Source organism: Drosophila arizonae, chromosome 3 (genome assembly GCF_054131065.1).
Source record: "Drosophila arizonae isolate 15081-1271.41 chromosome 3, UAZ_ARI_1.0, whole genome shotgun sequence".
NCBI lineage: Eukaryota > Metazoa > Arthropoda > Insecta > Diptera > Drosophilidae > Drosophila > Drosophila arizonae.
Genome location: NC_142923.1, coordinates 22,596,293 through 22,622,571, shown reverse-complemented (window position 1 = coordinate 22,622,571; position 26,279 = coordinate 22,596,293). Strand labels below are relative to the sequence as shown.

The 26,279-nt window shown below is 35.2% G+C and overlaps 3 protein-coding genes and 1 long non-coding RNA gene across 5 annotated transcripts in view; 1 reads left to right on the top strand and 3 right to left on the bottom strand.

The window, feature by feature from the left end:
* LOC108610335 (scavenger receptor class B member 1) overlaps nucleotides 1-10,996 on the bottom strand; it is a 35,066-nt gene extending 24,070 nt beyond the window's left edge. The window contains exon 1 of the mRNA XM_089463642.1: nucleotides 10,761-10,996. Coding sequence (XP_089319768.1) covers nucleotides 10,761-10,779 — 19 coding nt within the window. The 5' untranslated portion in view covers nucleotides 10,780-10,996. The remainder of the gene's footprint in view (nucleotides 1-10,760) is intronic.
* Nucleotides 1,219-10,754, bottom strand: LOC149269908 (uncharacterized). Its single transcript, XR_016268949.1, has 2 exons — nucleotides 8,643-10,754; nucleotides 1,219-8,556 (listed from the first exon to the last, which is right to left on the bottom strand). It is a non-coding gene; the product is annotated as an uncharacterized LOC149269908 (long non-coding RNA).
* Nucleotides 10,997-13,911: 2,915 nt separating the features above from the next.
* On the top strand, nucleotides 13,912-24,638 carry Marf1 (meiosis regulator and mRNA stability factor 1-like protein). Its single transcript, XM_018002357.2, has 8 exons — nucleotides 13,912-14,285; nucleotides 15,769-15,914; nucleotides 17,071-17,989; nucleotides 18,052-18,183; nucleotides 19,175-21,037; nucleotides 21,097-21,358; nucleotides 23,167-23,963; nucleotides 24,037-24,638. Exons 2-8 carry the CDS (start codon nucleotides 15,895-15,897, stop codon nucleotides 24,232-24,234), a joined length of 4,191 nt encoding a protein of 1,396 aa, XP_017857846.1. The 5' UTR covers nucleotides 13,912-14,285; nucleotides 15,769-15,894; the 3' UTR covers nucleotides 24,235-24,638.
* LOC149269907 (congested-like trachea protein) lies at nucleotides 24,330-26,175 on the bottom strand. 2 transcript variants are annotated; one of them, XM_089463664.1, is made up of 4 exons: nucleotides 25,552-26,175; nucleotides 25,313-25,492; nucleotides 25,160-25,238; nucleotides 24,330-25,097 (listed from the first exon to the last, which is right to left on the bottom strand). In XM_089463664.1, the coding sequence occupies exons 2-4, from the start codon at nucleotides 25,449-25,451 to the stop codon at nucleotides 24,992-24,994; spliced, it is 324 nt and encodes a 107-aa protein (XP_089319790.1). In that variant the 5' UTR covers nucleotides 25,452-25,492; nucleotides 25,552-26,175; the 3' UTR covers nucleotides 24,330-24,991. The 2 variants fall into 2 exon arrangements, with proteins under 2 accessions (XP_089319790.1, XP_089319791.1); XM_089463665.1 differs by having other exon boundaries at nucleotides 25,587-26,175.
* Between the last annotated feature and the right edge of the window lie 104 nt (nucleotides 26,176-26,279).

The window sequence follows — 26,279 nt, the reverse complement described above, 5'->3', positions numbered from 1 at the left end:
TTGCTCAGATTATTTATTGCTACACAAAAAATGCAACAACTTTGTGATTATTTAATAAATTTATAACATGATTTTATAATATATAAATACATTTACGCAAACTTAAAAAAATAAAATTTAAGCTTTGGTAGAATAGAAAAGAAATTAATTAGATAATCAGGTATTTTAAAGAACTTATAGAAATAAAATAACATTAATAATACCGGTGGTTAAAGAATTTTAGATTTAAGCTAAACATATTTTAGATTTGATTTACTAGGCAAAAAATATATATTACCATTTTGAAGAAATTTCTAAAAAAAAAAAAAATAATATTTTAAATTTAAGTACTATAAATAAATTTAATTTATTTAGTTGAGCATTATTTTCTAAATCAAGCTTCGTTTAATAAATATTAATTATAACACTTATGTAATTAATGCTTAATTATGTTTTTAATTATTAAAAATTTATGTAAAAATTTTCATAAAAAATTTGTGTAACATTTTCATAATAAATTTATATAAAATAAATTGTGTAATCCCAGAAAAAAATATTTAATTTATATTGATTAATTATTATTGATTATTATTGATTAATAAATCTGTCCCAAAAACAAACTAAGTCAACATAGAATAATTCTATATAATAATTCACATATTTCTAATTCACGCAACTTTCAGAATTTCTCAGCAACCTCCTGATACATTTATCATTTTCTATGTTCTAAACTTTTAGCTGAATCAGCAATGCGATTTGCGTGAAGATCTTGATGATTTGCATTCGAGAGAACTTGTTTGCCAATTGTCTGTTTGATTTATGATTGAAGCAAGCCAACGATGAGTTGACAATAACGATAATGATGGTGATGATGATGATATGATATAGGGAATTTTGATGTAATACCTATAAGAGTTCGAACTTTGTGCAATGCAATAAACATAGGTGGTTAATAACAGCTAATTTGTTGTTAGAATCATGCATTCCATATGTATATAACTATAAAGAGCGAGAGTGAGAGAGAGAGTGGGAGAGAGAAAAAAGAGAGAGAGAGAGAGAGGTATATGATAAAATATCAATGTTAACCTTTTCATTGTTCACACGTGTTGCTAATCCAATGTGGGAATCGACGTCAATTGTAATTATCGATCGACTGACGTTCGATTTTCTATATCGATTCTGGATTTCCTCATGTCGGGTAATTAGAAAAACAAATCTGGCATTGTTGTCAGTCGGTGATTTTTATACCCTGAACCCATTGAAAATGGGAAATCAGGGTATAATGGTTTTGTGAAAAAGTATGTAACGGGCAGAAGGAGGCGTGGCAGACCCCACAAAGTATATATATTCTTGATCAGCGCGACGAGCTGAGTCGATATAGCCCTGTCCGTCTGTCCGTCCGTCCGTCCGTCCGTCCGTCCGTCCGTATAAGTGCGTCGATCTCAGAAGTTTGGCAGTCTCAGAAATTTGGCATGCATACTCGTGAGTACCATACGCAGTACGAGTTTGCTTTATTTTTTCGATAAATTGTCCGATAACTTTTTTATCGAGAATAATCGAAAAATTGATTTTGTTTTTTTAGCCCAATTTGAACATTTTTAGAGATGGAGTCTTCAAATTTGCGTTGTATATAAAGTTAATCGATACAAAGATTTTGTAACTTACAGATTTTGGATACCCCGCCCCCTTCTCCCCCAATTTGTAAAAAACGCATTTCAAGTACTAGAAACTTGGGAATGTAAACACATATTCACTATATGATTACGCTCTGAAAGTTTCATTAAGATCGTATGTCTACGAAAGAAATTATTCAACAAATAAATTCTCATAATATTGCCCACACTGCAGCGCAGCCCAAGCGCAGTCGCTGCTTACTGCGCAGTTAGCAGAGCGCAGGCTTATGCGTGCGTGTGGATGCATGTGTATGTATGTGTGCATAAAAGAAGTGCAGAATGATTAGAATATTCTATGATATCAGCTTGGAGGGTTCAGGGTATCTCCTAGTCGAGCAGTCTCGACTGGAGCTTTCTTACTTGTTTTTCTATGTCGTTCTTTGACAAGTCCAAGTTGAAGTTTAAGTGATATGTATAGAAATTGTAATACGATGACTAAAACTTCCGGTTTGATATTGCTGTAACTCCCCGTCTCAGCCCGACTATGCGTAATAGCTAATCTAAAATATATTTTATGCTAAATGTATGTAAGTATAACAGTTACAGGGACAACAGCTTTTATCTTAAACTATTTCACGGGGCTAATTAGTCAGCCCGATTTCACGTGCTCTTGTAACCTTCAATATAAATGTCGAACGTATCATGTCCATGCAATTGTATTTTAATTGATTTAACTCAGCTGGCATGTTTACACAGACTCACATAAAGAGATATCTCACAATAAGTGCTTTGTCATGCCGGTGCGAAAGAACCTGAGCCCAGATACGGGCTTAAGAAACAACTGAATCTCATATCTGGGGTATGGTTGAATACGGAATGCCCTGTTGGTCTGAATAGTTGTAAAGAAAAAATTACTTGCATGTAAAAGTTTTAAGAAAATAAAATAAATAAATAGCAAAATTAAATTTAAAAAAAAAAGTTAAATAATTATATTAAATTTTACTTGTTGATATAGATTGGAATTGTGATAGCAAATAATATTTTTAATCTAACTAAAAATAAAGGAACCCATATTTTTAAAAATATTGTTGAATGCTTATATCTAATGATCGCAAAGAGTGAAATAAATTGAAATATAAATTTAAAATATATCTAATAATTTAGGATTATAATAAGAAACATTAAATAAATTCCATTTTTTCATAGGGTATTTTATTATCAGCTAACCCTGTGTGATCATAGACTTGTTTTTTTCCATTCTTCTAGAAACATTGTATAATTGGGTAATCAGAGAAAAAAATAAACAAACAACAACAACAAAAAAACAATGAATAATATTAGCAACGACAAATTGCATTGGTATTTCACAAAATACGCCAAATTTTTATTTGAAGCTTGTTCGATGAATTCCTGTCTGTTTATAATGTTTTGTATATATTTAATATTTTTTTATTTTTTATTGTTTTTTTTTTTTTTTTTGTCTTTTACCTCATCAGATCGGACTCTGACCGGGCAGATCTCATCGCCGGCGTCATGAGCCATTCGACTCTGCTGAGTCAGCGATTTCTGTCAACAGCTCCGAAAGTGGTTTTTGCATTTGTAATTTGTGGTTGATTTTCCATTTATAAGTGGCTCGTGCAAAGAATTTTGACTTATTGGATTAGCAATTTAATAAATATTTGGAAATAATTCAGAGTAACCTATATATATGTCATATATGTCATACGTGTTTCGTAATATTGTATATCTTTATATGAACATCAACAAATTTAGATAAAACCATTAAAAAACTTAGCCACTCATCTTTTATTAAAACTGAAAGTTTTGTGCAACAGATGATTAATGATCACTTAATTTAAGCTCATTTGTGAACTTAAAAGAAAACCTCATGGAATAAGTGCAGTCAGCAAATGAGAGATTAATGATCTTTAAGCAGTATTTCAAAAATACAAAAGTATATTTCAGAAATCTGCTTCAGTTCCAGGTAATACAATAAACAACAGAAGAAGAAGACTGCAGAGTAGCTGTACCTTGAAGAGCGGAATATAAAGAGAAGGGAGTGAAGCAATAAAACAAATAGATAAAACAAAATATAAATACTCTAGTCGATAAGTTTGTTGACGAAATCAAATTCATATATTTTTGGGTTTTATTTGAATATGGAGTCATACAAAATTGAGGCTTATTGTATACCAAATGGGGATCTCGTAGTAGGTTTTAATTAGTATTTTCAGGGCATGGAATAAGTATTTTTACAACTAAGAAAATAGATTTGAATTTTGTTTTTAATATGAAAATTTACAGCTGTTTAAAATAAATTATTATTTACACGAAATAAATTTGTATGTCTAGAATAATTAGTTAATTATGATTAAATACGCCAACACCTCAAATTTCATTTAACATGACATTTATAATTTTTTTTTTTTTTTTTTTCAAATAATATACGAAAATACACTTCACTTATGATTTATCTGAACAGATTTGGCTAAATTACTTTTACTACTAAAACTATAATTTAAAATAATAATACAAGGACTATAAAATCAACGCAATTAATCTGACAACTCAAACAATTAAGGACACAATAATTTTATTTTTTATTCAAGTGTTAAGCAATTGAAATATTATTCAATTTCCCTGAGTGCATTTATTTTAAATTCTTAATGAATTGAACTAAGGTTATGCACTGCCACGTGTGTGTACTGTAATTTGTTACGAAAATATATTGGAGTTATGAATATGGATATGAAATATGAATATATAATCTTTGCATAAACTCTGAGATTCCTTTGCCAAAATTAAAAACTTCAATAAGAAAATAAAAAAACAAAAAAAAAAAAAAACGACGCAAATCTTAAACACAATTTTGAGAAAGCCCCACAGAGAAACGAGCTTTAAACGAAAATTTCGGCAGCTAATCATGAATTGGCACAAAATGAGCTGGACTCGGGAAACGGGCGCTACTGGTTTTATATACATACATACATGTATTTTTGCATATACATACACATATACATATATATGCTTTGTTTTTTCTTCTTGAATTAATTTGACTGCGTCGCAAAAAAAAAAAGCAAAAACTTTGATGAGCGCTAGCAACCAAAACAAAGACTAAATAAATTAAGTTACATACATAAATCATGATGTGTATGTGTGTATAGCATAGCTGAAAGTGTTGTATACACACACTATACATATACAAACATACACATATGCACGTGTGTATGTGTGTTTATGTCAGACGAGCCCCGAAACCTTGTAACACTTTTATCAACATCATCGTCAACGTCGCCGTTTCCACCGTCATCGAATTTCTCATGAACAAAATAAATGTTTTCCATACACTTGCTCCATAGACAGTGTTGGTATTATTATGGCTTATAAATCTATCTGTTTTTATGCACGCCCAAGTTCAAGTTCAGCCTCAAGTACAAAGGCTTACAGTGTATACCTCCCTCCCTCTCTCTCTCTCTCTCTTCTGCCAACTCTCTCTTACTCGCTCTCTCCCAATACACGCCTATTCAATTACGACAACAATCAAAATTTTATTGAATGCTCAACATGCAATTTACAAGCAATTAAAATCACATAACCAATCATAAACGTAGATATATAATTAACTTTACTAAAATATAAGCGCAAAAATACAACAAATATATGTTTGACATAATGAAGATATTTAGCTGAGTTAAGGGCGTGCGAAGTCATAAAAATAAACACGAAGAACAAAATATAAACATAAAATAAATCTAGAAATCTGATCTAATTATATGAGCTGAAAGCTGAAACCGGCTCATTAACATTTTAACACATTAGTTACACGAATTAAGTAAGCCATTAAATTAGCATGAAACTATAGAGAATGACAACCAAAAAAAATTATGCTTCCATAATATTGTTTAATCACATACATATATCATGTAAAACGAGAAAGTAAATGTTTGAAGTCAACGAACTATTTTAGAGCAGCTGAATTTGTTGGGGATTTGAGCTAAAATGTGTTTAGTATAGATAGACAGATAGATATTACGTATATGTGTAATCTGTGTGTCCACTTGGCCGCTTCGATGGGGGCCAATATTGTCAGACCTTAAGATATTTTTATTATTTTACAATCAAACACGAGTGGATTCACATTTTGTCTATACTATTTTACAACAGATCTTAACAATGAAGGTTTTAGGAAACAAAGATTTTATAGTATGTATTCATAGTATAGATGAATATGTAAATAACCAATTGCTGAAAAACGTTAACAGTAATTCTTTAGTCTGGCATGATTTATTAGCTGTAAAATTGTTAAGGATAAAGCAAATAATGATTCTTCAGTATGATATATATGATATACATATACCATTATCATAGATCATCATCAAGATCAGCTTCAATAAAATATATTTTTGGTTTTTAGTTGACCCCACGATAAGTCTCAAGTAGAGAGTCTAAATAATAGAGGCCTATATCATCTATAGTACTTCACGATTTCACGATTGCAAAAACCTTAGTACTTTGTGTCAAATTTCAGCTTTAACAATGGCGGAAGTGGCTTGCATTCATACAAGGGCCAATACCCTCTTTTCAGTTGCAGTTCCTTGAGTAAATATAAACGTTAGGCGCTTGGCTCATAGAAAAACGTAGTTTCGAATTCTACAAATATTCTGTGAAATTATTCTTTCACAAATATCGATATGTATCGAATCTAATAAAAAAAGTCTGCAATGACATTTTTCGTTGGTATGGCTTCAAACGAGTATTGAAATATATAAATCCTTTTAATTTTTAATTTTTAATTAACAGAAAAATTTGTTGAAAAAACCCTATATTATGGTGATTATTTTGGTGATATTAAGACTTCATTTTAAAGAATAAATTTAAAAAAATTTATTTCCCCCTTAAAATAATGACATTTTTAAACACATCAAGTGTCTTAAAATAATTATAAATAATTGCTCGATCCTAAGTTCTCTTTGCAGCTTTGTAGTGTTGTTAATTAGATAAGCTCGTTATTTATAGTTTCGCTGTTTAGTGGATTTTATTTTACTAATCCTAAGCCCCAGAAACATGAGATTATCTGAAATGTAATTTGTTGCCAAGTAATAATTTTCCAAATTTGTACATTTTATGAGCACACAAAAGTCCAATTGGCCACGGTAGTTAACACCTTGTTAACTGAAATTGCCAACTAAATTGAGCGTTTTGATACTCATTCACCGAAGAGAAATGAGTATATTGGTTTGTCTGTCCGATCTGTCCATCTGAACATATGAATGAAAGCCAATTCGTTGATGTTCATGTGAGAGACCTGAAATGTGTAACTTATATTCGAATATACTCTACTAGTTGTATTTGTTGCATTTTCCGGTATCTCAGACGATAGTAGTTGAAGTGCTAAAGAAATTGAAATAGCTGCTTTTGAATTGCACAAAAATAATATGTATGTACCAATCGGAGGCGCGGCCATTCGAAAAATGGATCAAAGTTCGGGCCTTGAATGTGTATTCTGCAGTAGGTAATGCCCGAATGCAATAATCTTGCCTGTTTGTTTTTCTTTCGTATTTTCCCATCGACTCAAATCTTGATTTATATCTGTGAAATTTCTAACTCCATAAAATAATTTATGGCACCTTCCGCGTCTCGTTTATACATAAACTAGCTGGCCCGGCAAACGTTGCATTGCCCTCTATATTATTTCTAGGTAAAAAATTGTTGAAAGCTATGTTGTTCAGGCTGGGATACACTGATAAATTTATTAATCGGATTTTCATTCAAGCACCTTGTTGTAAACGACATTCTTCGTTTTTTGGTCGGGTGCAAGAACAAATAATGCGGATCGTTTGCCAACACGTGAGCATGCCACGTACAATTGACCATGAGAAAAACACGCATTTTCTAGATTGAGGCCACAAATAGTCAAAGATTGGCCCTGTGACTTGTTGATCGTCATGGCGAAGGCAAGACGAAGCGGGAATTGAATTCGTTTAAATTCAAAGGGCATATCTGTTGAGCTCATCGGAATCCTAGGAATAAGAACTTCCTCATCTTTAAATTTTCCTTTGAGTATCAACGCGTGAATCACATTGCTCATCAGTTTTCTTATCACCAAACGCGTTCCATTGCACAGTTTTGGTTGGTTTAAATTTCTAAGCATGCAAATCATGGAGAATTGCTCTTTTCATAGCTGTGTTCATTTCTTGACGCCGGTCAAGTTGTTCTTCCATATTGCCCATGAAGTATATTTGCAAGAATTTTTGCTGTGCATCTTCAATAGGTTGCAATGATCCAATGCGATGGCAAATCTGGCCTTGAATCTTTAAATTCAAAGCCATAGTTATAGTTATATTTACAAACACTATTTACAGAAATCTAACAAACTACATTATTCAAAATTTTTTTTGGCAGTCATAGAAAATAAAATTTTTAACGTAAATTACCTTAAATATCCGTCTCCAATATTTTCCGCCACAAATTATGTCATTTGGAAACAGGCATTGTATTTTTGAGTGTTCGCTAGAAAATGTCGTGATTCTAGTGTTTCGCCATAAAGCAGGGAACGCAATGGCTATGGTGACCGCTAATGGCAATGTCACTTTACCACTAAGGCAGCACAAACCGGGCGTTTCACCAGCAAACTTCAATGCGCCACAATGCTAGCAAACAACGTCCATTGGACCAATGCAAACTAAACGATTCAAGCTGTAATCAATGGTGCAATCATATCGAAACGCTGCTCGATTCAAATCAATCCTTGAACCATTTCTTATTGCCATTTCACGGGCTGCCTCTCTTTGAGAAGCACGAATTAAGGCCCTTCTTCCCTGGGTACTAACGCGGAGCCTTTCTCGGGCGATTTCTCGCTCTTCGTCAAATAATTGACTCGCGCTATTCCGTTGCCTAATTGCATTATGGGTCCGCCGGGAAAGATTAGATCTTCTAGGACGCGGCATTTTTATTAATAGTAATACTGCCCTCGCACAAAACCATATAAAACAATCGAGAAATATAAATATAAATAATTTACACAAATTTATGTTTGAGACAAACAAATACCTGAACTTTCGAGATATTTAGCTTTTGTAAAAGTCCAAAAATACAATTTTTAATAATTAACTTTTTTTTTTTTAATTTCGAATTTTGAATTTTGAATTTTTTATTTATTTTTGATTGTTAGGTTTTAATCTTTTGATTTTTTTTTTAATTTTTGCAGATTTTTGATTTGAAATATTTATAAAGTTTAAAAGTCCGAAAATATAAAAAGCCAAAAATACACTTTTTAATAATTACCTTTTTTTTTTTTTAATTTCGAATTTTTAATTTTTTATTTATTTTTTGAACAGTCAGGTTTTAATCTTTTGATTTTTTGCAGATTTTTGATTTGAAATATTTTTCCTTTTGATTTGAAAATTTTTTTTTTTTTTTTTTTTTTTTTTTGAATAGTCAGGTCTGCTCGAGGTCAGGAGACCGTAGACTGACTGACTACATTTGTTTATTTACTTCTACACTATTGTCAAAACTGTCACTGTTACCAAGCCTACTGGGTATAAAAAAAATTTGAACATTTGGGGAAAAAACCGCGTTTTTCAAGTATTCGGCAAATTTTTTCAGTATTTTTAAGACCCTATACTAAACTCGTTGCGGAGACAAATCCAATAAATCAAAAACCATGAAAATTGGTTCAGCCCAAATCAAGTTATAAGCAGTCTTCACTTTTACACAACTTTCTTTTATATATATAGATTTAAAAAAAAAAAAAAAAATATATATATATATATTTTTAAGTACCTCTTTTAACATTATTGATTTTTGAAGAGCGATCAGGCAGACGCCGTGTTTACATTGAGTGTTTCGATTTATTTCGTGAATTCTGTTTGACAGCTTTGATTGATGCATTCAGCTGGTTTCAATGTATTTAAATATAATGAATATATATTTAAAAATTTATATATTTTTTCGGGTTAACTTGGGTCAGCACTGATACGTGTTATACAACTGCATCGGCGCGCAGAAATTGAGATTGTTAGATTGCTTTGAGATCAATGCACTGATAGATTATTATTAATGGGTTTTTAATAACTATAATTGGAAATTAATAAAATTAAAATAATGATTATTAAAAAAAAAATAAATAAAATAAATATTGTCGCAAAAGATAGTAGGATTCGTAATATATGTAATAATTTTTGTTAGCTAGGTTTTATATTTACGAAATGGACAACAATTTTAAATTGATTTATAAAGTGTTTTATTTCGATTATATAAAACACATAGTCCTGATAAGGTTTTTACGAGAAAGCAACGTGACTTTTTTGCATATATTATACATAATATATAATCATAAAAATATTATCTCTAAAATTATAATAAAAATATATATATATTCGCCAGACGTAAACATATAAATTCCTACGACAATAAAGTCGAAATAAAATGTGACCTTCTCAAGCCTAAGCCTAGGAGTAGAGTCCAGATCTTTGTTAACCTTCACAAAAGATGTATAGATTGTATTGATTTTAATGAACAACTTTTAAATTGTAAAGCTGAAAATTCGTTTTAAGCTTAGGGCAGTTGATGGCTCCTTAAGGTCACAATGCACTTTGAAAGTAGGCGAAAGCGAAAGAAACAAGTAGAAATATTCCCGTTGGGTATTGTCAACTGTAGAATATTCATTCAAAATTTCAACTCTCTTGCACTTCAACTATCACGGTTTCTGAGATTACTGAGAGGACTCTTTCCGATTTGACACGTCCCTAGAAGTCATAGGCATACACAAGTACATTTTCCAATATTCAAAGCTCTAGCTACAATAGGTTTGCACTCCTGCGAACATTGCACAAAACCAATATACTTATTTTACTGTCGTGAATGAGTATTAAACCCAAGAGCGTAGAAGCCTGCATAACAGATTAGCGAGGCCACAAAATACTTGTAAATAATATAAAATATATATGTCGCACAAAATTCATAATTATAAAATCAATCAACACAAAACGAATTGAAGAATTGATGTTTTCTTTTTCAATGATTTTAGTTATATTATTTATAAATAAATAAATTATATTATTTATATTTTATATAAGCATATATCAAAATATCAGGCACAAAGGAACTTTTCATATATTAATTTGTATTCACAATATACATCTATATAAAAGGTACATTTGTACTTACTTTTTGGCCTTGAAAACATTTTCGTCGAATTTGTGTATTATTTAATTTTATTAAATATTTCGAATGTGTTTTTTACTAAATATATATATATATATATAATTTTTTTTTTTTTTTATAAATAATTTTTCCACTTGCACTGACAACGCTAGATTGAATTGTATTATAGTCTCATCGCAGGAGCAATTTCAGATAATGCGGAAATTCAGCCTAAAAAAACTGTCTATATCAGCTGGCAACTGCCAGCGATCGAATGAATTTTAATTTAAATGAACCAGAGCACAACCCAATGATTGAAATGTTTTATGTGCTATATATAACAATATTAAGCGATCTATATTGTATGCATGCCAGATTATACATATAAGAGTACATGTGCATAATCTACATGTGAAAAAAGAGCTTTTGGAGCATCCAACTGGAACGTCATAAGTCTTATCAGAGCCGAGAGCACTCGACGCAGACTTGCAATCAGACATCCACAGACAGACAGAAACAGGTGGCAGCCTTTAGGGTTTTTTTTTTTTTTTTTTTTTTTTTTTTTTTGCTGTCAGCTAGGCCAACAGCTGTTCAGGTTGGTAACGAAAAGACCTTTTTTAATTTACCACACGGCGAACCCAAATTGGGTCAGTTATAGTTGTTGGTAGTAATCAGCTTATTGCACTTTTGTATTCAATTGGTTTCTTTGTGTCATGCCGCTGAGCGAGCATTAAGTCGAGACGCTCGTTCGTTGGTCTAATTAGCCGAAGCCCTGAACTATATTTTACATTGATTTATATGTGTGTACATATACGGAACAAATGTATTTATATAGCAAGTCTTTTGATTTAGCACCGCACACTGAACACTTTTCTATTTTGTCTTTCGATGGGGGAGCTCGATGAGCGCGACTAAGCTTAAGCGAAACGAAATCTCTAATCAAAATAAAATACCCAGCTGAAGAAGTCGTTGAACGAAGCGACACAACAAGGAAGGCAGCGAATACAATACAAGAAGAAACACACACACACGCCCACGCAATCCCATGCACATATCCACACACATACTCAAACACACTCATATGAGGACTGGAAGCTGGAAAGTGCGATAGCGGAGATCAGCAAAAGAGCGTGTGCCCACAGCTGCGCAGCACATATCGAAGAAGTAACTGTAAATATGTCGCATTTGGCTCAACATTCCAATGGAAAGCACAAAAATTGCGTGTCTAATCCAGGAGGTAATGTATGCTTACTAACGAATACCCTCTCTATAAAATTGCTCATGCTCTGTTGGAGAAAGTAATTTAAATTAAATAATTATTAATGCAGATCATATTCAAAACATATTTTATTATTTTAAATATGATTTGTTTTATTATTATTTTTTTTAATTATGTTTTTATTAATAACGTAATAAAATACAACGTAATAAAATCAAGTGCATATTTGTCAAACATATAGATATTAAACATATGTATTATTATTTATATTATTATTTTCTATTTGTTTAATTTATACAAATACTTTTAAAAATTATAAAAATGTAATATGCATATATACAATTTATTATTTAGTTTTTAATGTATAAAAATAATTTTCAAAATATCCCATACCAATAAATTTGATAAAAAATAAGAAGAAGAAATTATATTTATTTTATTATATTTACTATAATTTAGTTGTTGTGTTTATTAATGTAGAATTTTTTAGATTAAATGAAAAAAAAAATTGTTATACTCGAAAATATTGAATTATTATCTTTATTAAATATGTATATTTTTTTTTTTTTTTTGCTTATTGTTTAGTATAAGACAGATGGCAAATAAATAAAATAATAAAATAAAATAAAATTAATTAATTAAAAAATCCAATAAGACCAATAATTTTAATAAAAGGAAAGTAGAAAAAAAATATATATATATATATTTTATTATTATTTTTACATATAATTTAGTTGCTGTGCTTACTAAGGTATAATTTTGTTTCTTTTTTATTTGCAATATTTTTTTAACTTACAATAATAATTAATAATAATTTATATATGAATAAATAAATAATTTTTTTGAACTTCTCTTATAAATAAATTAATGAAATGGACTGAAAAACTTATTTATAATATATAAAAAGCAATTATAAATTCAATATATATTTTTTTTCATTATATATTTATATTATATATTTCTTAGTATTTAAAATTATTTTATTTTTAATTATAGTTATATTTTGGTTCATTGTTCATGTATAATTGATATTTCATGAACAATATATATATGTATATTCCATGTATTTCCATATTACATTTTGAAGATCTTCAGTCTCCTATCGCGAGTTGAACGGATGCCAACAGTAACTGCCCAAGCCGACCCTAAAGACTGATAAAATTAATAAATATATACATATACACTGTATATACGTATATATTTATTCATTCACTTAGAAACCACTATTTGAATGGCGAGAATTTCTATTATTCTAGAAACTTGTGCTCGAACCAAAGAGAGTTGTCAACTGAGATAGTTTGCTGGCATACTAGTTGGACATACTTGGGCTTGGTATGGGGGTAGATGATTAGCTATAATTAACTATTGTTCAAGGGGTTCAATAACACGTATTCTAATCGCATTTAAATTGGTTATATAATATTAGAGCAACGCCTACATTATATGCCTAATGCAAGAGTTACGTATATCTAAATATACATATATAATATACATATAGGATGTATATGAATAGTTTTGCATCATATAAGTCTGCTTACCTGGCCGTTAAGTATTTTAATTCAACTGGCAATTAAGGCAAATCAAGCGCGGCATATGCTGTTATTAGCAATTATAGAGGTCGGCTCACAGCTCACTGCGCGTAAGTGACGCAAATGCCCAGGAAAGTGAAGGGAACTTTGCTACATTTACCTATGCACATTAAAAATTCAGATAACAGATCAAAATGCACAAGAACAAAAAAACAAAAAACAAAAGAAAAAAAAACTTTAAAGAGGACGCTACAATCGAACACAAAAAAAAAACGGTTCCGCATCTGGAAACCTGTGTAAGAGGCAGATTCCCTTCCATTTGCTCTCGATTGGAAGGTCAACTGAATCGTTACGCCTACCTGGCAACCCTAATTTCCCACTTCCAATCTACACACGTGAGTCGTGGATCGCCCCTGACTTCGCGCCTTGGCGCCAAAGCTCCTTCCAAGCGCCTCAGTTGCCCTCGAGAGATATACGCGCACGCAGAAACGAAGCCCAGAAGCCACAAAATTTTGTTTGTCCTCAGTGTTATTTTTTTTTTTTAATTGAATCTTTTCTTTAAGACCACGCGGCTTAAGAGTTCTTATTATTCTACTTTATTTTTGTTTACTAAAATAATATTTTTATTTCACAAAAGAGAGACTTTATTTTTTTTTACTTGTATTTGTTTCAAATTTCTTTCGCATCGATAAGTTAACAAGTTCCAAACAAATATTGATTTTGTTTAACTATTATAAGTATTTTTAAACGATCCCGTGCTGGGTGGCTTTTTATTGCATTTCTGGGTTTTTCGCTGCACACGTGAGTACATATATGAACAAAATTACAGTGGTACGAAAGTGATTTAATTGCGTTTTAATTGCATGCTCAACGAAAGCACGTGCATTCCGATAGATTACAGCGTTTGAGCAATAATTAAACGTTAGGGTGAAAAGTGATTTGCGTCAGAAATAATTTAGAACCTCAGCTAAGTCATTTCTATAATTGTTCAATTCTCTATATCCAATATTAATCTCTAACATTAAGAATATCATTCTAAAATATATTTTTACTGTATTATAATTCATTCCCTTATATACGAAATTTGAATTGGAACATTTAACAGGGTATTAGTTGTTGTATGCCCATTTTCGAATACGCAATTGTCGCTCAACTCTGTAATTATTAAATTATTCCATTAAAAGTGAATCAATCAATCTAATGCGGATCAACTTGTATTCTATTTAAATTGCATTTACAAATTAATCTCGTCACACTGTATATCTGTAACTGTATTCATACACAGTTAACTGTCTGGCAAACTGTCATACTAAACTTGTGTTTCGTATAATTAAAAAAAAAAGTAGAATGCACTGGAAGCTCGTACACTCGATCTCTCTATCTCTGCATATTCTTTGCACTTACCCTTTCTCACCTTACTCTCACTCTCTCTCTCTCTCTCTCTCTCTTTCGCTCTCTCCCTGTTTCCCATCGTTGCACTGTGTTGACATTGGCTATTTAATTAGCACCGTAAAGCCGGTTATTTATTCCCTTTTAGTTTTTATTGGTTTTCCTTTATTGATTTCCATTTATATTTAATATAATAATCTTTTTATTGATGTGCTTGAGTAAATTGTTTCATTTCAACAGTTTATTGCATACATCAAGATTCGTAGAATTTCTTCAATCACAAATACTCTGTAAAAATAAAAAATCGAATTGAAATGGAACTAAGGGAATTAATATATCAAATCCAACCAAAAACTAACTGGATTCTTATTTATATAAGCTAAAAATTGGGTTTTTGTATTAGTATCTTAAGCATAGTAAAGATTCGCATGTTTTGCGGTTAGTCTTATTCTTGCTTCAGAATTTTATGAGGAAGATCATATAAGACCATAATTAATATTATCTTTTTATTCCATATACTATGTTATAAACATAAAAAAAAAGGTGAAAGCACAGCTCTCCCCTCTTCATTCCTATACTATTTTCGAATCAAGCAAGCTCTCACTCCAGCAACAATTCCCAGGGTATATGCTTGTCATGCACCCCCTCTCAGTCGATCAATTGGATATGTCTTAATTGATGTGCCTATGCAAATTGTATCGTGTTAACTCTTTTATAGATCTTTGCAGTCTCCGAGAATTAATGAATTAGATGAAATGTTTTGCATTTGCTTTGATTTAAATTAGAACCAGAACCAGAACCGGCACCGGCACCAGAACACAAATGGAACGCATAATTCCACATGCATATAAATATAATTCAATTATTGGGGATTTTCTATTTGTGTGAATTCCAGAGAAAAACATCAAACGCGTGTCCAGCAGGTGCCAAGCACCGGCATCGATAGATACTTTGAGCTGCCCGTTAACATAAGTCCAGAGATTATAATTCCAATTCTAGTTTCGCCTAGAAGCTATACGAAATGACCGAACGTTTGTACAGGTAAGTGCGACTCGCATTAGTTATAGAAACGTTTACCTGCAAAGGGCACACTTGTTTACAATTTTCAATTGATCTATGTGACGAATTTTGTAAATATTCTTATTCTATTTGCTCTACATAATATTATAATATCACATTTTTTGTTCTCATTTGGTTATTAAGGTTTTAACTTAATTGGCATTACATTCCTTACTAAGCTGATTAGGGAAAAAAATTTATAATGGGTATTTTAATATTGTTATTGATATTTGTTATTTTATGTAAATTCATAGGAAGAAGAGTATTAGGATGGACAGAGATATAAGTAAATTTAATTAAACTTTTGAGGAGCCTATTAGGGGCTTTTTAAATATGCAAAAAATCTGATAAAAAAAAAGAAAAAATAGATATTTAATATAGATAAAATTATATCATGAGAATAAAAATATATACAGTTGTTTTTATATAATTTGATTCTATGGCGAAAATACCGATCCGAAACCAAACATAAAACTTTTAAAATGATATGATTCAATTGAGAATATGGAGAATCGATTAGAAGAGCGCCCTTTCCTTGAGTAGGATTCTAAATGCAATGTAATTCACAACAACAAAGCTCAACTTTGAAAATCGCATAGAAAGGCGGATTTGTTTAGTTTAGTTAATTTGTTGAACAGTTTTCTATAGGGTTTACCTCAGTTCATAAAAATAATAGTACTGCACTAAACAACACTAAACAAAACATAAACCATATGAATTCAATATTCAATATTCTTAATATTCATATTTTTATGCAACTATAAACTAATTATTGAAGATAATGTAAAAAAAAAAAAATTGTTAATGATAATATAAACAAAAAAAATGTATTTATGTATGCATACACAAATATAAATTTAAAGAAATATATATATTTTGTGTATCCTAAGAGAATCCGAATTTTCATAAGTTAGGTTTTTTTATCTACTTCTACTAGATAGATTATTTCGTAGGATATGTAAAAAAAAAAAAAAAAAAAAAAAAAAAAAAAAAAAAAAATTTAAATCTCATTGAATTCCGCCGACCAACATTCTATCCTAAATACTTCCCTCATAAGATCTCAACATATCTACATTTGTAAAAATATTATCTCTGACCCACTCATTCTGTCACTCCTAATCTCTCGTGTCTCTCTCAGCTGGCCGGGTGATGCTGGCGCCGAGAACCCAGCCGCTGCCTACTATGGCGCCCAATCGCAGCTCTATCCGACGGCTCTCTGCGCGGACTACAACAACAATGCCGGCATTGGAGGTTTGCGCTATTTCAATGGACTGCCCGAGTATACGGCGCCGCCCGGAATGCTGCCGCACAAGTACACGGGTGGGCCGCCCATGCCCAGCCAGCTGGAGGTGTGCCAATACGCGCATGCGAATGGCAGCGCCAGTTGCTACAATCGCAATCGCTATATGCCCTACAATCACAATCGGGCATGCGCGGCCGCAGCTGCCATGGCAGCGGTCACTGGTCACCCATTGATGACGATGGCGCAACCGCATCATCAGCAACAGCAGCCGCAGCAGCAGGGGCTGGGCTCGGGTCCAGGAGGTGTTGGGGGTGGAGCAGGTCCAGGTGCAGCTGGTGCTTATGGCGGTGGCTATCCGCCAGTCTTTGCGCCCATTTATCAGCAACCGCAGCAGCAGCAGCAGCAGACAACTCCACTGGCCACGCCCACCAGCAGTGGTCCATTGATGACGCCCACCGTGAGCATTGCAGCTAGCAGCGCCGCCGCCACAGCTGCAGATTACGGCTATGGCAATGCCCTCATCAACACCATGGCGCCCAGCATGGCGTCCATGTCCTGCTCGGGCGCCTCCACCATGTCCACCAATAGCTGTGCCAGCAGCTCCAACGGCGAGTCGAGCACACCAGCTCACACCTTTGCCAGTGTGACCGATCCCAGCGATGCGGTCACACTGCAAATCACCAATCTGGACTACTCGCTGGATGAGACCAGTTTGCGTAATTTCCTCATGAATCAGCTGAAGCCCATCACGCCGGTCGTCTCGCTCAACTTTGAGGCGAGCAGCTACGCCAAGGTCACCGTGCCGGATCTCTATGTAAGTGCTGGAATCCCTAAGGAAATGCTTACAGTGTATATGTATTGTGCCTTGTCCTCCAGTTCGCCAAGCAGGTGGTCTCCAATTTGCACCGCAAGAAGATTGGACACAAACGCATGCTGGTCAGCTACACGCGCGACTCCTCCCTCACGGAGATCAACACGTTGCGCTGCCAGGTCGCTGGTCTGCTGAAGGTTGGTGTACTTATAATATAGTTCTGATACGATCTCCATTTTAATGTTTTTCTTTTAAATAAATTGCCTTTATAAAGCCCCAGCTATTTTCTATATTTTTTATGTGTTTCCTTGAAATTATTTATTTTTAATTTTACTACGTTACTTCATTTTATTTGCCCATATGATTTTAATACTTCTTTACCTCTTTTTCAATTCTTGATTATTATAATAATTTATTATTATAATAATAATAATTTATATTTTTATATTATTTCAAATACCAGATAATATATAAAGAGTATATTTCCTCCTGATAGTAGACATTTTTATATATTCTGTGATTTATGCCAGTTCAAATGAGAGAATTCAGATCTCTGTGCAAATCTCACTCTTTCCCAATTCCATTGATTCCTGAGCTCCCTTTAAAAGTGAAACAAGTTCTCGCAGGCTCTTGGGTATCTCTTCCCATTGAAAATGGAACAGCTTCCCACAAAGGGCGCTCTAGATGTCTCTTAATCAAGCACACCCTACTTGAGTACTCGTACTTATTTCAAATATTTCTTACTTTTTTCACTTTATCATGCAATATATTCTATAATAAAATATTATAATGCTGATTTTCCCACTAATTTGTATTATAAAAGTTCCCAAAAGCATTTTTTTTTTCAACTATTCTTCAATGTTTGTTTATCCTTCCTTGATAAATTTGTTTTTCAATTTTTCAATTCCTGATTCCATATTTTCTATTTATTTATATTATGATAATATTAATAATATTTTTCTTTTTTCTACAATATATGAAAAATTACTGATTCCATTTTTCCCATTTTTTCCTACTATAAAAATTTCCTAATATGTTTTTTTTTTCCAATTCCTGATTTCATTTTTCTCATGAATTTCTATTATAATTTATGTATCTTCAATATTATACAATTATCATTATTATACAAAATATTCACCTGCTCATCTTTTCTTCTAATCAATCGATTCCTCCTCAATTTTCCTACAGGACGTTCCGTATTATACATTGCCCATGTATAAGTTCCGTGAGCTGTTTCAGTCGCGCTTCAAGACCTCAATCAGTGTCCTGGATTTGTACAAGATGCAGGATATCTGCACCATCAATGCGGGCAGCAATGAGGACAAGTTCATTAGTCTGCAGCCGGAGCTGGTCAATACGCTGGAGAGTTCGCCCCTGATGGAGGGACTGCAGCATAGCGTGCCCTATTGCACGATCCATTTTAAGCGCGAGCAGCACAAGGGCTGGGCCGAGCAGGAGATCGAACCGTTGCCCAATGTGTGCATGACCATAGCCGAGATACAGCAGCTGATCTATCCGCTGTTGAAGCACCATCCGGGCGACATACCCGTCGCCACTCTGCTGCACTGCATCGAGGGTCAGCTAAAGGTGCAGATTGCTGCCAACGAGAGCGGCGTCAATCTGGAGCACCTGGTCTGCTGTGTCCAGGGCATACAGATACAGGTGAACAACTTCGGCATCAAGATTCTCGGCTGGCTGGAGCTCAACAAGGACCTGCCAACGGCGGGCAGCACCAGCAGCAACACCAACAGCTCCAGCGCCAGCAGCAGCAGCAACAGCGGCAACAGCAACCTGGCCAATGTCAGCCTGAATGGCAGCGAGCGTGGAAATGGCAGTGGCAATGGCAATGGGAATGGAAATGGCGGCTCTAGCGGCTACTTCAAGAACTCTGTGGCCGATCCGCTCTTTCAGATCTCACGCGAGGTCATCGAACTGGTGAAGATGTCGCCCAAGTCCACGATGAAGTTCAATCGCTTCATACCGGCCTATCACAATCATTTCGGCAAGCAATGCCGCGTGGCTGACTATGGCTACACGAAGCTAATTGAGCTCTTTGAGGCGCTCTCCTCGGTGGTCCAGATCATGGGCGATGGCGAGAATCGCCAGATAACGCTCACCCATCGCACACAGATCAGACGCTTCACCTCGGATCTGTTGCGGGTGCTGCGCGCCAATGGCAACAATTCGGTGCTCCTGTCCCAATTGCCGGGCATCTTTGCCCAGACCCAGAATCGTAACTTTGATGTCACCGACTATGGCGTCTGCGACATTGTGGACATCTTGGACGGGCTGGTCAACAGCAACATTGTGGTGATCAGCCCCGTGCAGCAGGGCAAGGATATCCTAATCTCGATGCCAAAGCGCAAGCAGACCAACGCCGAGCTAGAGAAGACCTGCGTCTTTGCTGGCGAGATGGTTGAGCTGTTCCAGAACGCACTCCAGTACACCATATCGTTCCAGAAGTTTGTGCGCTCCTATCACTATCATTTCGCGTACCAGTGCCGCCTGAGCGACTTTGGGTTCGTGAAGCTGGCCGATCTCATGGACGCCATACACGGCGTCGTCGAGCTGGAGCTCTCCAGCGACGAGGACAAGAAGATTGTGCTGTCGCCCAAGGTGGCGCGACGTGTGTTTGCCGAACAGTGCGAGGATCTGATACGCAACGTGACGGGCAACTCCACGAACTGCATGAAGCTGGAGCAAGTTCTGAAGCTGCACAAGAAGAAATTTGGCTATCAAATGCTGCCACAGACCCTGGGCGCCCCCGACATAGCCAGCGCCATTGAGCTGCTGCCCTATGTGGAGCTGGTCAACAAGGATCAGGCCACCTGGCTCATCTGTCACAACGACGATGTGGAGTTCCGTCAGCTGTGCTATCGCGCCTGCAAGCAGCTGCTGCAGCGCGAGGCGGGAGCCAAAGCAGCCAGCGGAGAGTCCGCATCGCCCAAGCTGGAGCCACTCAGTCAGGCGCAATTCCTAAGCGATTTCAATGCCAAGCACAAGGCCCAGCTGACTGAGTCGGCGCTGCGGGCCATGCGACATGCCATAGAGGTGATATAACAGACTCCATGAATATACCTACATGTATATAAACATATCTATACTCTTAGATCTATATCGAGGTTGATCAGCCTTGCGTGCGACTCACGCCCTTCATGCGCTTCTTGGTGTCCATTGTGCGCCTCCTGGAGCAACGCCCCAGCATGTATCTGTACGAGCTGAAGAACAGCCTGGACTGCGGCCTGAGCACCACCTTCGAATATGGTTTTCCCAACTTGTATTCGGTGATTGTGGCGCACGATGATCTCTTTACAATCAACATGGGCGCCACGCAGGAGCGCAGCGATGTGGCCCTAAATGTGAACTGCGAATGTGAGTTTTACCTTCTCTTCCTTTTTATACCCTGAGCCCATTGAACATGGGAAATCAGGGTATAATGGTATATTCTTGATCAAGGCGACGAGCTGAGTCGATTTGGCCCTGTCCGTCTGTCTGTCCGTCCGTCCGTCCGTATGTATGAACGCGTCGATCTCAAAAGATATAAGAGCTAGAGACTTGAAATTTTTTTTCCTAGGTCCGTGTATATCACGCGCATATCAAGTTTTTCTTTATATATCGATAACTACTCCCAATATTTTATTATCGATTAAAAACCTTATCGAAAGCTAGTTATTTAATTATATCTCCTACACCTTTAGAGCTAGAGCTAGAGCTTCCAAATTTTAAATGTAGACTTATATCTATTTTATATAATTTCGGTTTTTATCAAAATTTACCCCCCACCCCTATATCCACCCCCTCACCCTCACCTTTGTAAAAGGCGTATTTCAAGTACTGCTTTGGAATGTACATACATTTTCACCATATGATTACGCTCTGAAAGTTTCATTAAGATTGTACGTCTAGAAATTAAACAAGTAAGAAAGCTCTAGTCGAGACTGCTCGACTACGAGATCCCCTGAACCCTTGGAGCAATAGATATTTCAATAATTTTTCGCGTCTTTCAGCTTACATAAGAAACACGCACACACACACACACAGGCACGTACGCACACACAGGCATACATACACACACACGCATACAGACACACATACACACACACACACGCATACATACACAAACGCATACACACACACATACACATACACACACACATACACACACACATACACAAACACATACACACACAAGCACCCACGCATAAACACGCATGGGCTGCAGTGTGCGCTTACTATGAGAACTTAATTGTTTAATAACTTTTTTTGGACGTACGATCTTCATGAAACTTTCAGATTATGATTATAACATGGATATGCATGTAATTGCCAAAGCACAAGTCTCTAGTATTTGAAATACGCTTTTTACAAAAGTGAGGGTGAGGGGGTGAATTTAAGGGTGGGGGGTAAATTTTAACAAAAACCGAAATTGTATAAATTGCATGTAAGCATACATTACAAATTTGGAGACTCTAGCAATAAAGGTGTAGAAGATATAATTTTATAACTGGTTTTCGATAAGGGTTTTTATCGATAAAAAAAAGATCGGGATGAGTTATCGAATTTTAATGATAAACTTGATATGCGGGCTGTAATTACGGACATTTTAAAAAAAAAATTGAAGTCTCTAGCTCTTATATCTTCTGAAATCGACGCGTTCATACATACGGACAGACGGACAGACGGACAGACAGACGGACAGGGCCAAATCAACTCAGCTCGTCACCCTGATCAAGAATATATATACTTTGTGGGGTCTGCCACGCCTCCTTCTCCCTGTTACATACATTTCAACAAAACCATTATACCCTGATTTCCCATTGAAAATGGGTTCAGGGTATAATTATTCAACAAATAAATTCGTATAATGTTGCCCACACGCAGTCGCTGCTTACTGAGCGCGTTCTAATACGTGCGTGTGTATGTATGTGTGTCGAAAAGAAGTGCAGACTGATTAGAATATCAGATTAGAGGGTTCAGGGTATCTCCTAGTCGAGCAGTCTCGACTAGAGTCTTCTTACTTGTTTAAAACTAAATTTAAAAACTCATAAAACAAAATTCAAATATTATTAAATTTGATTCATAAATACATATATGAAAATAAATAATTAAATTTATATAAATTTACAAATTTAATTTAACTTACAAGCATCTATTAATTTATGAGAATCGATCTCTTACAGTACGCCTTGGCTCGGGTGCCACGCATCAGCATCTGTTTGGCTCACTGAAGCTGCCCTATGCCAAGCACAAGGCACAGCGCAGCGCTCGCACGCCGCTGGGCGAGCACAATCGTCCGGCTACGGCACAGGCACCGCCACCGCACAAGACCCGAGCCATTGCCAATGAGTATGCCGGCAGCATGGGCAGCGTGTGCAATGGGGCGTTCAAGCCGCAGGTGTCCGTCAACAGCTTCCAGGCATATCAGGAGCAATTGGCCGCCAACTCCAAGTGCTCGCCGCCCAGTGCCAACAGCTCGGTGCTGTCGTCGACCATGTTGAACAGCTCGTTGTGCAGCAACTGCAGCAACAAGGAGAATTCGCTCAATAGCTCGCAGCAGTTTTATCACAACAGCAGCAGCAGCGGCAGCAGCAACAGCAGCAGCGGCGGCAGCAGCAGCAGCAACAGCTCCTTCAATACATCCTGTGAGCTGAATAGCAGCTTGTGTCCTGGTGATGTTACCTCCAGCACGGCCATCACGCAAGCCATGCCCTATGCGCAGGCGGGCAAGCTTTGGTATCGTCGTCAGGCGAGCTTCTATCAGCAGCAGCAGCTACAGCAGCAACAGCAGCAACAGCAGCAACAACAGCAGCAACAGCAACAACAACAGCAACAGCAACGCCAGCGCCAGCAACAACAGCAGCAGATGTCGAACTTGTTGCCGCATCATCTGGACTCTGGACGAGATCTCTATGATTTGAATGTGGCACCGATTAGCTCCTGCTACGAGCCACCCAAGCCCGATACGCCACCATCTGAGGTAACTAATAAACAATAGCTAAAAGAATTTGATAAATATATATACACTTTCTATTCACGCTCTTCTGCACTAGAAATTGCCCTTCTGGATCGATCCCATTTGGAGCAACCAGTCGCAGCAGCCCAAGCAAAATTCGCTCAACATTCGTCTGCCAGAGCTCAAGGCTCCAAATGTCTTGCCCATGCTGCTATCGCCATATACCATATCCAAGCATGTGAATATGAAGCGGCAGATGTTTAACTTTGATAATCACGATCGCAAGATTGCCTAAACATAATCATAATAATAATAATAATAATAATAATCTCAACTTAGATCTTAAGTGCCAAGTGGAATTGTAAAACTTTCACTTTTTCATTCCAAAAATTTGGGTTCCTGGTGAGCCTTGAAATTGTTACAATTTGATTTCATATCGATAAGCAAGATTTTGTCTCTATTCAAAAGAAAAAAACACAAGAAAAATATTCCTTTAGTTGTAGCGCAATTTGTTAATGCCTTTCTATTGATACTACGAAAATTACGAGGATATATCGCATAAGATTGCTTTCTTTTATAAATTTGTTACACGGATCACAATCAACATATTTTGTATTTTAGTCCTTAAGCTACAAATTGTAAATTGCTCAAAATTGTTGAGTCAAAACGTTAGAAAAAATATATATATTTTTTGATCGAGTTATTCAAAAGATTTTTTATGGGGTATATGATACTTAAAGAGAGATTTTTTGTTTTACATATTGTTGCTTGGGACGACAAACTGAATCAAGCTTGTCCGACTGTCCTGAGCATAAGTATAACTTCAATTTGAACTATAGCTTAGTTTTCTATAAATACGAATTAAGAAATATCCTTTTGATTCAACGCAGATGGTTCTTGGTTTTGATTGATAGGGTATCGCTTAGTCGAACCGAACCGACAAGAGTTTTATTATATGTTTAAGCTAAGTTTTCATTCAGTTCATTCGCAGACTAGAGTTTTTTTCAAGTTTAATTTAAAAATGATTTCTATTAAAATTGGTGTAAAATGTCTTAAAAATTTGGCGCGACGTGACGAAAGATTGCGTTGGCGAGCTCAATTCCAAAGAAGGTCGCCGCATTAGCCGGAAACGCACGAAGTATAACGGGTGTAAACCCACTGAAAGCATAAGGAAATACAGTTATATATAGCATTACTAGTTTGTAAACGTAAAAACAAACCGATATAGTGCAGAGATGCCATCATTTTTCCTTAGATCTTTAAAAACTGCCCTTATGCCATCAAACGTGCCATCGGGAGCTGATGGAATCAGATTTGGATTAGATCAAACAACGACTACGAATTCTATTGATGTAACTGCCCTCCAAACTTACCAGATTGTAAACGACTTTTCAGCACATCGGCCGGCATACCGCCAATCCAGTAAAATATGCCAGCCATGCCACCTGCGATAATAGCCGGAATCAGATCAACATTTGGCCGATTGAAGCGACGCTTGTACTCGTCCGTCATGATCTCATAGCTTAGAAAGTACAGCCCATTGGCGGGTATATCTGAAAACAAATATGAGCTTATATATTAATTTATATATATGTATAGAGTTAAAAATCACATGTCAAGAGTGTTAACGAAATTATCGTGTCCTACTCGTGGCATAGCTAACCAAGCCAGCAATAATATAATTGCCATGCGCTCGTTGCGCTGATGATGTGTGCTAATAACGTGTCGGTGTCGATTAGATTACAATTCACTTTATCGTATAATATGGATATGCATTAAAGGCAATCCAATTAATGTTGACTAATTGCTAGTGCTACACGAGTCGAAGACAACACGCGCTGTCGTTCGAGCCAGTGGCTGTCAAACTGAATTATTGCCTCTCAAACTGTTTCTTATCAGTTTGAAATTAATTCAGTTTAACATAAAATTGCTCAAGTCTCGAAACAGCACAGTGCTTGCTAAAAGTACACTGCCACTGCTTTACAATGAAACGTATATGTGCTACATGTTTAGCCATAATTTGTTCGACTTCTGTTTATCAATTAAAACATTTGATTCAACATTAAACTTAAGACTTTAAGCATTTTGCTTTTTGTTAAGATATATACCTATATATATTTGATTAATATATATATTACATGTCTAGAATTGTATAAAAACCATTTGCATTTTGATTTCCTTGAATTCTTACACTACAATCAATAAATCAGCTTGAATTTTATGCAGATTTTGTTTAAAGCATACCAAAGCAAACAGTTAACACTGTCTTACATATATATGTTTATATATATTATATATATATCAGACCTGAGCTTAATTAAATTTAACTTAAATATAAAT

Excerpts from the sequence above, each read along its gene's own strand:
- Marf1 (XM_018002357.2), top strand. The coding sequence starts at position 15,895 with ATGACCGAACGTTTGTACAG. Across the intron at positions 15,915-17,070 it reads ATGACCGAACGTTTGTACAG|CTGGCCGGGTGATGCTGGCG; the intron begins GTAAGTGCGACT and ends TGTCTCTCTCAG. Across the intron at positions 21,038-21,096 it reads CCATGCGACATGCCATAGAG|ATCTATATCGAGGTTGATCA; the intron begins GTGATATAACAG and ends CTATACTCTTAG.
- LOC149269907 (XM_089463664.1), bottom strand. The coding sequence starts at position 25,451 with ATGACGGACGAGTACAAGCGTCGCTTCAATCGGCCAAATGTTGATCTG. Across the intron at positions 25,239-25,312 it reads GAAAAGTCGTTTACAATCTG|CTCCCGATGGCACGTTTGAT; the intron begins GTAAGTTTGGAG and ends TGATTCCATCAG. Across the intron at positions 25,098-25,159 it reads GGCATCTCTGCACTATATCG|TGGGTTTACACCCGTTATAC; the intron begins GTTTGTTTTTAC and ends TTATGCTTTCAG.